We start from the raw sequence: 12838 nt of genomic DNA, 5'->3' as shown, positions 1-12838 counted from the left end.
AATGCAGGCACATTTTAAGATGACTCAGATTTCATAGAAAGCTACAAACAAGCGGCTGAGCCAAAATCCTGAATATTCTGCCCAAGAAGTGGTATCAAAATCACAACTGTCTCGAAAAATATAAGCACTAATTACAGGAATATTTTAAAAGGCCCTAAAATGATAACCGATTGGGCTAGAAGTGAGAGTTACTGCTACATATATTCAGAAAAATTATGCCCTTCACCTAAGTATGTGCTTCTTCTGAGCTCACAGAAAGTTTGTCCAAGAGCAAGATATCTGATTTTAAACTCACAGCAGTGAACTTGAACTGGGCAACAGAGCACTTCTCATACTGGCCAGTAAGGTAACAGTGGCCACACCTCATACGTCATGAGATTTGAATCTTGCTATATCATCTGTTTCCATCAATAATTCAGCACTGTGGCAACCACCAATGCACTTATTAATTGTAGAAGTAAATTTGAGAACAAGGTGCCAAGAATATTTGGACCTAAGAACAAATAAAATAAAGCAGGATGATCAAATCAAGGATGAGGTTGAGAGGTATTTAGAATTCACAGCAGAGAAAAGAAGTGCATACAGAATGTTAGCTAAAATCTGAAGGTAAAGGACTACTTGAAAGAGCTAAACATAGATGAGAGGGAAACATTTACAGGGACCTTAAAAAACATGGCATGATAGTGTGGACAGGATAGGGTCCAGTGATAGGCTTTTGAACTCAGGTTCTCTACTAGCTGAGCTACTATCAGTTTCTCAAGAAAGACTCTATTCATTGAGTTTGTTTAGTTTTAATCCATTCTTAATAATCACATTATCCCATTATCTTTGACAAATCATGTTATGATTTGTCTAAAACATTTTGCAGTCTAGTAATATTCCTACAAACATATTTAGATTATAAAATAAAATGGCATTCTATCTTGTCCAAATTTCAAACGAAACTACATTTTATCAATAAATCTTGGTACAGATAAGACTTAGCACATTCAGTCACAGAGTGTTAGTCAGAGTGATGTCATCACAGATGCACATATGGGTGAACACCGCAGATATTATATCAAGTTCTAACACAATAAAAATGTAAAAAGTTATAATACCAAGTGTGAGAATATAGATTGTACATATTTTTATATACTCACTTTTAGACGTTTATTGACAGCAACTGCTTCCTCCACCTTTCGCTTCAGAACATTCTGCTGTTTTGTGTGAAGACGTTCCATACGTGCCATCTCATTTTGGCGCCGTCTGTCTTGAACACGCAATTTTATCAATTCTTTCTCTCTCTCCTGTTTCCATGAACGAAAACGCTCGTTTTCTGATCTCATCTGACGTATAAGTTTCACTTTTACCTGCTTCATGCCCTGAAAGTATAAATGTATCATACAGTTCTCTGCTCTAAATATTGTAACAGGATGCCTGAAGGGCATAATAGCAGAGCCAGAGGAGAGGGTTGTGGCTAGGTAATGGCACGGTAAACACATTCCTGTAGAAAAATACACCCACAGCAACAGAAGAACCACAGGAAGCTCGTTTTCTGTATGGTGTATGCTGAGACTATATAATGAGGTCCAGTGAGACAAGTGAGTTACTTGTGAGTCAGCAGTCACAGTTTGTGGTTGGCCATGAGCACAGAAGCAGGAGATTCTCCATTCTTCTAAGCCACTACCAAGCAATGAATGGTGAAGAACAACCTGAGAAGACTTAGTGTGTTACAGTGCTCTGCAAAGTGTGTCGATTAGCTAAAGTGTTATAATTATCTGTAGTTGTGAGTTGTGAGTGTTCAATAAATCAAATTATCAATGCAAACCCCATGTCTAATCACTAACACATGAAAATTGGTGTCAGGCCCTCCAGTCCAAAGTCACAAATGGACAGCCCTGCAGCCAGCAGAGTCTGGTGTCTTCAAGGATGCTAGCAGCGCAACAAACGAGCCTTGAGAAAAACTAAAAAGCCATTTGGGAGTAGGTAGAACAAGCCATGAACAAAAGATGAACAGAAATATATTTGGATATTGAACCTATTCCATACAATCAACTGGCAAATTACATGAACCTACTAGGAAGTGGGGTCTCTACAGTCTCAGCAGAGATGGATAGTCAGCAACGTATAGTGAATATGCACATGCCTCCAACTGGTGCATCCTACATGACGAGACCAAATGAAGAAACAAAACTGCAGCAAGGTGGCGCCTGGACCAGAATCTCCTTGATGATTTTGTCAGTTATGTTTAAAATCTCTGTATATCAGAACTGACTGAAACGCAGCAATGACGATTAAGAGGGCTGGTGTTTTTAAATTTCAAATTACGTGCAATGTGACAGCTACGTGAATGAAAATACACCTGATGATGGCCAGTTACAGCCAAAACATGTAGTGTAAAAGAAGAAAGACAAAGAACTACAAATAAATTGTTGAATTTACGATGGTATTTATATTATACATATAGTTCTATAGTGTTTGCCTGTCGACTTCTCCCTTCTTCCTTTCCACCCAGTCAATGCCCGGCAACCTGACAAAGGGCATCTGTAGGTATTTCATGTCTTAACATGTAAATTATTCTGCGACCCATTTCAGAAACCTTGACATATGCCTGTTGGAACTGGTAGTATGCAAACTAAGACCAGGCAGTATGAAAAAGTATACATCTTTGTGTACTGCCTGGTCTTTTTTAAGTGGTTTGTATCTTTGTATATATTACATTATTACTTACTGAAATTCAAATTTAAACAAAATTTTTTGCAAACATAAATTAATAAACTTCTCTGTTTCAACTTGTTTAACAGTAGGAGGTTTATAAATTATGTTATTAAATATGAAATTAATAAAAGTACCCCTCGTTGGTGTCTCCACCTTATCGTGGTGAGGGTGTTTGAGTATGCCAAGGACCCTGAGAGCTATACCAGCGGTAGCGTAGCTACTGGCAGGGCCTCCCTTGCTGGACAGGTCAAAGGGTAGGCATCAGACGAAGAGAGACACCGAAAACTGATGCCGGAAGCAGCGTCATCAGCGGCGACTTGAAGCACAGANGCGACTTGAAGCACAGAGAAAATGATGCTCGAGATGGTTCAAGTTCGTATAGCAACAGGCGTGACCAGAGTGGTTTGAACGGCTGTTGTACTGCGATGTGGAAAGCAAATGGAAAAACTACCACATTATCACTATTCCTGGATAGTCTCTTTCCAAAAACAGAAGATCGCATTAAGTGGAGAAACTGTTTTGGAAGAGGCTGTGGACCTGTCATCTGACAGATTACTGATGAATGAATGAATGAAAAGTATATGAATCATAATGGCTTCCTATCAGATAATCTTGTATATTCCTTTGTATTTACAATAAAATGTATAATTAACAAGTGCGTTATTTGTTCTGATAAGAGCTGTATATGTCTCTGATTTTGAATTTCTAACATTTTCTCAAAGTAGTGGGTTATTTCTAAACAAACCTGAATTTCACCATTAAGCTGAGTGATTCGCTCATCATTTTTCTCCTTCATTTTGATTATTTTCCCCTGCTCAGCTATTTTCTTGCTGAGTGCAGAAATCTTTTGCTCCAATTCCTGAAGTCGTTTCCTTCTCTGTTCAGATATCCTACCAAATAATTCAACACATGTCAAGTTAGTTAGGTGTTAGTTTTATACACTTCATGCAAAGAATTCATAAAAAGTATATTATTTTTAGAGATATCTTAAATATTAACATTTTATAAAGCAGAGCTGAATAATCAGTATTTCCAAAATTTAAACATTAGTAACAAAGTCTAACAGAAAACTCACTTGTTTGAACTGTTGTTCTGTACATTCTGAAGAACATGCATCAATTCATCCTTTTCTTTTTGTAAATCAGAAATCTGTTGCTGCAAGTCTTTCATGCTGTTCTCATAGTCAGTACGTATTGTAGACATGTGGTTCATACTGGCCATCAATTTTGATGCTAATTCTTCCTTTAATGCCAATTTCTTATTCAACTCCTGCAAACAAATGTATTACAGCCAGTATTAATCACCAATGAGAAAACTGGGTCTGTTAGAAACAAGAAAATGTGGGTTTCAAGGTTTGAAATTGCAAAAGATGATGGTAGATTCCATCCCACTTCAGGAGAATCCAAAACCATCACCCTTCATGCCAAAATTTTATTTTTAATTCTCAATTCTCCTTACTTACAAATGAAGATCTCACATAATGCAGACACCACATTAACAAGCTTCACACAATATTAATCTAAGTACCACTTGGTCCATGCTTTCATGTAATTTTAATACAAAGCTTTGACCACACGGTGCCATCATCAGATATATATGATGATCTGCATTTATACTTTATTGTGTTTATGTACAGTATGGGCCAAAAACCACAGTACTGAAACTCGTGCATCTTGAAAGCACATGCGTGTTTGTCGATGGGGCATAGCTCCAGCTGCATGTGTTCCCAGTAGTGGAAAGGAAGTTGTGTTGTGCAGCTGTTGTTGGAAATGGGTCTCTCAACGGAGCAAAAAGTATTCATACTTGAGCATTATTTCCGCTTATACGCAACTGGTTGCCAGACAACTCGCTTCCTTGGTTTTGAGCGGCCAGATGTTATTGTCCAGAAACCGCTACATAGTACAGTGTGACGATATGGTGTGCCGTCTCAGCACACGGTATATTAGGCCCCTATTTTCATCGAGGATGAGGAAGGCAATGTTCTTACTGTCACCCAAGAACGCTACAGGGACATGGTGATCAGACCATTTCTTCATGATTTGGGAAGGTTCTGTCATGCAAGGGGCCTTCACATGAATGGACAGTGGTATCAATAGGACGTCTTTTCATTTCAGTACTGTATTTTGGTGCATACTGTATATATCAAGTGATCAACTAATGCAATGGGACCCACTGTCCTGGTCAAATTCCCATAACATTAATGTTAAACAACAGATTTCAAGTTTTCCCCAAATTTTTCACTTCATATTTCTAGTCCTGACCATCAAAATTTACCCGATATTATGTTTTGTGGTTCAGTTCTCAAGAGTTTCGTATTCAAGGCAGCTGATTTCCTTTCCTGTTAACAAGCAGTCCCAAATGGTTCAATCTGAAAATATATACAGCCTGATGCACAGATGTGATTCGCATGCACCATGTGTCTTCACATCTCTTTTACATATATAATCAAAATTTCAGAGCACATCCATCTATGCTACAGTTTCTGCTTAGAATCTCTATTGTAACTGTAAAACAAACCTCTGCTTTACATAAATGGAAAGCAAGGCATTGATTCAGAAGTGTACAATATGCGAGTAGAATACAAAAGAAGGGTAGGGGAAGAAAATGCAAACAGGAACCTACTCAAATATACAATCTCTCCGAAAACCATAGTTTGTTTTCCACTACTCCATATACCTGCAGTTCTTTTGTACGCTCTGCCTGTTGCAGAGTGTGAGATTGGTGGCACTCATCAATCTCAAGATGTGTCTCAGGCAGGTTTTCATATAAATCACCATCTTCATTCTGCTCTGGCTCTGCTTGTTTATGTGAAAGACCACTCGAGAGTTCGTGATTCAAGATCTCGTCACTGCTACGCTTCTGCTCAGCCTGCATATTCAAGAAAAATGTACCAGAAACAGTCATTATTTGCAAACCGGCCTCCGTAGTCTAGGGGTAACGTTCCCACCTCATGACTCAAGGTACATGGGTTCAAACCCAGCGGAGGTCGTGGAATTTTTAAGGGTGGGAAAATTCAGGGAACAAGTCCTCTGGGAGGGACTTTAAGCCGTGGGTCCCGTATCGTAGATTTACGGCACATAAAAGATCCTCATGTCTCTAGGAGACCTCTGAGCAAAATTAGGCAACAATTTCCCGCCCAAGTAGTTTCCAATGCCTCTGGTAGATGGGGGAAATATCAGGTACCAACAGCCGACCTCGTTGGCTGAACGGGGCTGATAGCACGCATCAGTACCGGTAGGGTATGGCGATAGTAGAAATTAAAGGGGGACACACAATGGACCAATAACTGGTCTAAGTGCATGGGGAAACCCACCCCCTCAATAATAATAATAATAATAATAATAATAATATTATATGCAATACATAAAATTGCAATTTAAAATAAAACAAATGGGTATATATTAAATAATATAAGGCTTCCCTCAGAATATTACATGAACTTCAGAACAATGCATATTCTTCAGTTCATCAAAGTTTTCATGAACCAATGCATAGAGAATGAAGTCTGTTTCTCCTAACCAGCAAAATCCCTGATACTAGAACTAAAAGCAGCAGGACTGCCAAGAACAAATCACCCATTTATTTTAATTATGAGTGTTTAATCCATTCATATACCCACAAAGACTTTACTCCAAGACTCATTTTAATATCATCTTCTCTTCCTTTCACCATCCAAAATGTTGCATGTATTTCTTGTTTCTCCTACCCATTTAATTATTTTTGTTTTAAAATCCCAACAGCAATAGAAGGATTTAAATCACAACATTCCTCGTTATCTAATATCTTTAATTTCCCCACATAACTGAAGTTTCTCAGTTCAAAATATTTTCTTTGGCACTTCATTTTCACATACTTCCTTCATTACCTTTCTTCAGAGTGACAGACTGTGGCTCAAGAATGTATAAACAAAGGGGCAAAACAAATATGCAGTATTCCATATTTTTGCACTTTTAAATGCATATGTAAACTGGGTGGTCCATGACATTAGTGATGTCAGGCACTGATTAATGATGTGAATGCTCAAAGCAAAATGAACTGCTTGCTGATTACAAAATGGAGGGTGGTTACTCCATTCCATTTTTAATGGTGACAGATATAAATGTTGTGTTTTGATGAATGCTGTATTTTAGCCTTCAATTTATTCCTACAAAACTTAGGTTTCTGATAAAACAGCAGTGAAACAGCCTACAAAACAAAATATAAATTAAAAAGTTCAGAAAAGAATGTATAAGAGTCTATATGGACAAGCTAGCAAAAAACTATACATTAATAGCAATACGGTCTTTTGGGTTGTAAAACTGTAGTTCGGGGACAGCCCGATGTCTTGTAGGAACATACTGCATCCATCTTCAGGCTCAAAGGGCAGCCAACCAAGATACTTGAAGAAGCAGATGGCAAGTTCTCCAAACTACACAGAGTTACAACCCAGAAGACCACACTCTTCATAGCCACTGCCATCAGAATCTCAGCTCAATATACATTAATATTATACTACAGTGACTGCTGGCTCTCTCTCTCTCTCTCAAAAAAAAACACTGACAAAATGTTTTGTACTTTCACTTATGTCATATAATTCTATAGTTATACCAAGTTTCAACCAAATAAAAAATTCAGCTGCCACAGACATCTTGCAAGGTTTGTTGAAGGTTTGTTGATTTGGTATGGAATACCTGCTTTTTCAAATGTTATTAGAAAGAGGGGGCAAGATATCACAAGGCCATTTCTCCTTATAAAATTAAGTAGATTACAATTCAGGTTGTGTGTATAACTAGCAAAAATAAATGAATATTATGTACCTGTAATTCCTGTATTTTTAACTGCAGATCACGTAAACTCTTCAACTGTTCTAGAAATGTTGCTGGACAATTTTCTTGCTCCACTGTCTGACTTAAGCTATCCATGGCTTGACCATATTCTGCTTGCAATTCACAAAGCTTCAATTTCATTCGATCTCTTGCAACTTCTGCCAGAAGAGCACGTTCAAACAGATTGGTACTTGCACTTAAAGCATCATTTAGCTCTTCAGTAAGCATACGGTTCCTAGTAACAAGATTTGTTATATCTTCTTCAAGATGTTTGTGATGTGCTGGGCATCCTCCACTTCCAGTTTTGGCTAAAAGTTCTAAGCGGAGTTCCTGGTTATGCTGTTTCAATCTGGCAATTTCTGTGGATCGGGGATCCTGGTTCACAATTGGTTTGTTCTTAATTCTTTTGGCTCGGTCAGCATAACGCAATGTACTGAGAGTTTCTTCTAAATTATAATCCGCTGGACTAGCACATGCTATCATTAATGTAAATGAGTTACCACCAAGAGAATCTGAAAGAATACAACACTTGAATTATGCACCATGAAATACAATAACCCTCTTTATGAGACCCAGATATAATGAAAAAAATCTGGCTGTGTACAATTGTGAATTTTTAGGCACTAAGGTTTTATATTTAGAAAACCATTTAAAATAAAAAATAATATAAAAAAAACTTTACGTAATCAAACTGTGTTTCTATGTTTATTGCATACATTGGCTACGTATCCTGTGAATTCCTTCAGTTGGTTATAGTGGACAACAGTGATAACAGACACCTTGTTCCCATTATTAGTCCAATGATCAAGTGACAGTGAAGAAGCCTTGGGCCATAGTGTCTTTAAGAAGCACAAACATTTTGCACAGGGAAGAAACAGTTTGGAAGATGATATGCATACTGGTTGGCCAAGAATGGTCAGAATTAAACTATCCAAGATCCAAGAAGTTGCAATGTTGGTAGATGCCAACCACTCCCAAACAGTAGGTGAAATCGCTGCAGCAGCAGCAGGGATTAGCCATGGCACTTCCCATAAAATTCTGTCTGATGACCTGAACATGTCTCGTGTTACCCAGTGTTCCACATGTCCTGACACAAGACCAATGTGACGATCACGTGAGCATTTGCAGTGACCTGATCGATAGCGCTGACTATGATAGGACATTTCTCAACCGGGATCATAACAGGAGACAAACAATGACTGTTTTGTGGAAGGATGTGGATATGTATAAGCTTATGGAAGTATCTTGTAATATGGTGCAACAAAAAAAAAGTCCTCAAAATTATTGTCTGTAGTAGTATTATGCTGGCTAATTATGCCAAACACAAATATCAGGGGTAAGGTAAAAGGTAAAGATGTCCCTGTGCTTAACTAATTAAGCACTATGTCATGAAGGTGTACGGGGAAGTGGACGTATAGATCCACATTTTCTTGAACTCGGCACTAGATGGAGATGAGTAAAACATGATAGAAATGATTGGCAGGGGAAACTGAAGAGTGAACCCATGCCTCTATAGTTCACCTACCAGCATCTAATTATATCAGCCATCGCAGTCTTGTTAAACATGGTGTGTCTGTGTTTGTGTCTGCCTGGCTGTGTGTACTAATCTGTTTATGTTTGCCTGTCTGTCTATCTCTGTGTGTAATAACTGGTTTATATCTGCCTGCCTCTCTGTGCCTGTGTATACTAATCACATATAACAAGACTGGCTGATTTGGTAAATGCAGTGTATTATACAGTACAGTGGCAAAAGAGTTCTTAGCTCAAGTCCCATGGTATTTTCAGATACTGTGAAGAGGATGGAAGGTTCTGCATAAGCAAATTCAGCACTAGCCAATTACTGAATACATACACACAACACCTTCAGAATATCCTGGGAAAGGAACCATATCTCAGAAGTGGCAGCATCAGGAAACCTTTACTTGTACTTGTCTTAAAAATACAATATGTTAAATACCAATTTTTTGCATCAGCCAAGGTGGCCGAGGCAGTAGATTAAGAATCTGAAGTTTGAGGGCTCCAACCTTGGCACATCATTCAAGTCATAAATATCATTTTAAGTCATATTTTCTTAATGTTCTAGAAATTTTCAGGTATTTCAAGACCATTCCAGAGTCTTCAGGAAAGTTCTAGTCTCAGAAACTTCGAACTACACTTCCTGCCTATTTCGGTGTTAATTTCTACCCAACTCTCATATGAAAGGGGACTGTTTGCATAAGGTCCGAACTCACTTCAATGTAATCTCCCCTAATCAACAGCAGAATGACACCAAATGGCAGGAAGCGAGTCTTATTGTAAATAAATAAATTGTATTAATGTACAAACACTTGTAAATAGCTTTTAGCCTGCAAATGGGAAAAACTACAGCAAAATCAAAGACAATACTGGGAAAGATGATACGTGTGACTTCAAAATATGAACTATTAATCTAATGGAATCATTAACAAGGGTGACAGTTTATAAACATACAAGTGAATTAATAAATTAACACAGTGTGCTATAAACAGAAGGAAGCTGTGAATATATTGAATAAGCGGTCACGGACAGCCAACAAGGGGTGGTCCTCCAACTGGGGGGTTGGGCATGGGGCTAACAACTCCTCACTGTAAAAAGTAATCTTGTTACGAATACGTACACAAAGCCTCAGACCTGGGCGGATCCTCTGGATAAACGACCTAAGCTAAAGAAAATGGACATGAGATTTGGAACTTGGAATGTTTGAAATATGTAGAGGGCAGGTTCGCTCAGGGCAGTGGCAGAAAAATCTCCAAATATAAGCTAGATTTAGTGGGAGTACAGGAGGTCAGATGGGATGGAGGTGGCACCAAACCAGCTGGTGAATACACATTTTTCTATGTAAAGGGAAATGAAAATCATGAATTAGGTACAGGTTTTTTCATACATAAGAGAATCATATCAGCAGTTAACAGGGCAGAAATTGTTAGTACTAGGATATCACATATAATACTAAAAGGTCGCTGGTGTGATGTCATCATTAAGAATGTTCACACCCCACCAGTGGATAAAATTCACAATAAGAACAGGTTCTATGAAGAACTAGAACATGTATTTGTTAAATTCCCGAAGTACAATATGAAAATTTTGTTAGGATACTTTATGTCTGATCATTCAGGGTTGCAGATTGTGATACTGACTACTAGCTGAAAGTGGCAAAGTGTAGGGAAAAAATGGCAGTGAGCAAACAAACAACAAACAGAGTTCATATGGAAAGGTTCTATCTCAAGAAATTAAATGAGGTAGATGGTAAAGAGCAGTATCGTGTTGAAATCTCTAATAAGTTCATGGCTTTGAAAAGCTTGCACAATGAGGTGGATGTTAATAAAGCTTGGGAAACTATTAGAGAAAATACAAACATTTCTGCCAAGAAGAGTCTAGGTTATTATGAACTGAAGAAGCATAAGCCATGGTTTGATGGAGGATGCTCAAAATTATTAGACCAAACAAAACAAGCAAAATTGCAATGGTTACAGGATACAAGCAAAATAAATGGGGATAATAAGAACAATAATAGATGTGAAATCAGCAGCCATTTCAGGAATAAAGAGGGAATATCTGAAAGAAAAAATTGATGAACTTGCAATGAACAATAAGAACAAGAACATCAGAGACATGTATAGAGGAATAAATGACTTTAAGAAGGGTTACCAACCAAGAAGTAACTTAGTGAAGGATTAAAATGGTGATCTGCTTGCAGATTCTGACAATATTTTGACTAGGCGAAAGAACTACTTCTCTCAGTTATTGAATGTACATAGGGTTAGTGAAGTTAGGCAGAGAGAAATACATACAGCTGAGCCGTTAGTACCTCATCCTAGCCATTTTGATGTTGAAAGTGCTATTGCAAAATTGAAAAGGTATAAATCGCCAGGTAGTGATCAAATTCCCATAGAACTTATTCAAGCAGGAGGCAAAATATTACGTTCTAAGATCCATATGCTAATTACTTATTTTTGGCATAAGGAAAAATTGCGTGATCAGTGGAAGGAGCCTCTTACTGTACCAGTTCACAAGGGTGATAAAACTGACTGTATTAATTATCGGGCGATATCACTCTATCCACTTCATACAAAACTGTATCCAATATTCTTCTCTCAAGGTTAAGTCCATACATAGATGAAATTATTGGGGATCATGAGTGTGGGTTTCAACATAAAAGATCAAGTACTGACCAGATCTTTTGCATTCGTCAGATACGTCGGTTAACACAATANTTTTTGGTCTATCTTTATTGTGACTGGGGTTGGTTGTCTCGAAATTTTCATTACTTTTGTTTTCTCCACATTCATTTCCATGCCATAGCACCTTCCAATTTCAATTAGTCTATCAATCATGCCCTGTCTAGGTAAGTATAAACCATAACATGACAATTCAGCAGTAACATTTCTATACAGTGTATCACCTGATGATGATGATGACCTGTGAGGTCAAAACACATAGTGGTTTCCAATAAAAACACTAGTCATCACTGAAGTTGTAAAGAGTTATGAAAGTAAACTGATAGCAATAACTTAATAAATAATGTCTGCAATTACTAAACACAAGAGTATGCAGAATTTAACGTTTATTAATGGTCCTCCATCTGTGGAAAGGGGTAAATATCACATGGTGATGGAATAAGGAGTAGAGTGGGAAGGAAGCACCACTATATTAAGCTTTGTGACAGGCTGCTACAGATGTGCCAGGGCATTTGACATGAAAGACAACCAGGTCTCTGACTGCATACATTTTAGGATTGTCTAGAAGAACTGGCTCTTGCAGAAGGGTTCCTGGTACCTTTCCTTGTTGAATGTAGCACCTTTAGAAATAGACTCAATATATACAATGCCTTATCAATCAAAAGGTTTTGATAATTTCCATAACCATTACTGTTTACTTTATGACCTCATCCTTCACTCCAAAAATAAAATTTAAGAAACAGATTTTTATAATAACTGTTTAATGTATTGTATGTCATAGATTTTCTTTATATTAAATATATATGTTCCTAAATGAAATCTGGAATTGTAATATTCATGGAACATATTAATGCTGACACTGATTCGTAGCTTGTCAGTTAGCTTGGCTAATGCTATGCTACTGTTGAAATAATATTGGTTTACAAATGTCTTTTGTTTCTGCGTTTGTCAGCAGATGCGAATGGGGCATACAGTAGCATAGTTGGTTGAGGGACTACGCCACAAACCAGAAGGTCGCACGGTCAATTCCCGATGAAGTCACTGGATTTTTCTTATGTAATCCTTCCAGCCACTATGGCCCTGGGGTCAACTCAGCCTCTAACAGAAAAGAGTACCAGGAATCTTCCTGGGGTGTAA

At 37.8% G+C, this 12838-nt stretch overlaps 1 protein-coding gene across 4 annotated transcripts in view; it reads right to left on the bottom strand.

The window, feature by feature from the left end:
• Window positions 1–12838, bottom strand: part of LOC111862011 (chromosome-associated kinesin KIF4) — a 69608-nt gene that overhangs the window by 31296 nt on the left and 25474 nt on the right. For all 4 annotated transcript variants that reach the window (XM_023847046.2, XM_023847055.2, XM_033750601.1 and 1 more), the window contains 5 exons: window positions 7497–8017; window positions 5377–5568; window positions 3776–3969; window positions 3446–3590; window positions 1143–1364 (listed from right to left, as the gene is read on the bottom strand). In XM_023847046.2, coding sequence (XP_023702814.1) covers window positions 1143–1364; window positions 3446–3590; window positions 3776–3969; window positions 5377–5568; window positions 7497–8017 — 1274 coding nt within the window. The remainder of the gene's footprint in view (window positions 1–1142; window positions 1365–3445; window positions 3591–3775; window positions 3970–5376; window positions 5569–7496; window positions 8018–12838) is intronic.

This window comes from Cryptotermes secundus, unplaced genomic scaffold, assembly GCF_002891405.2.
Source record: "Cryptotermes secundus unplaced genomic scaffold, Csec_1.0 scaffold559, whole genome shotgun sequence".
Classification (NCBI taxonomy): Eukaryota; Metazoa; Arthropoda; class Insecta; order Blattodea; family Kalotermitidae; genus Cryptotermes; species Cryptotermes secundus.
Note: the sequence above shows the minus strand (reverse complement) of the source record. Positions and strands in the feature narration are given on the sequence as shown.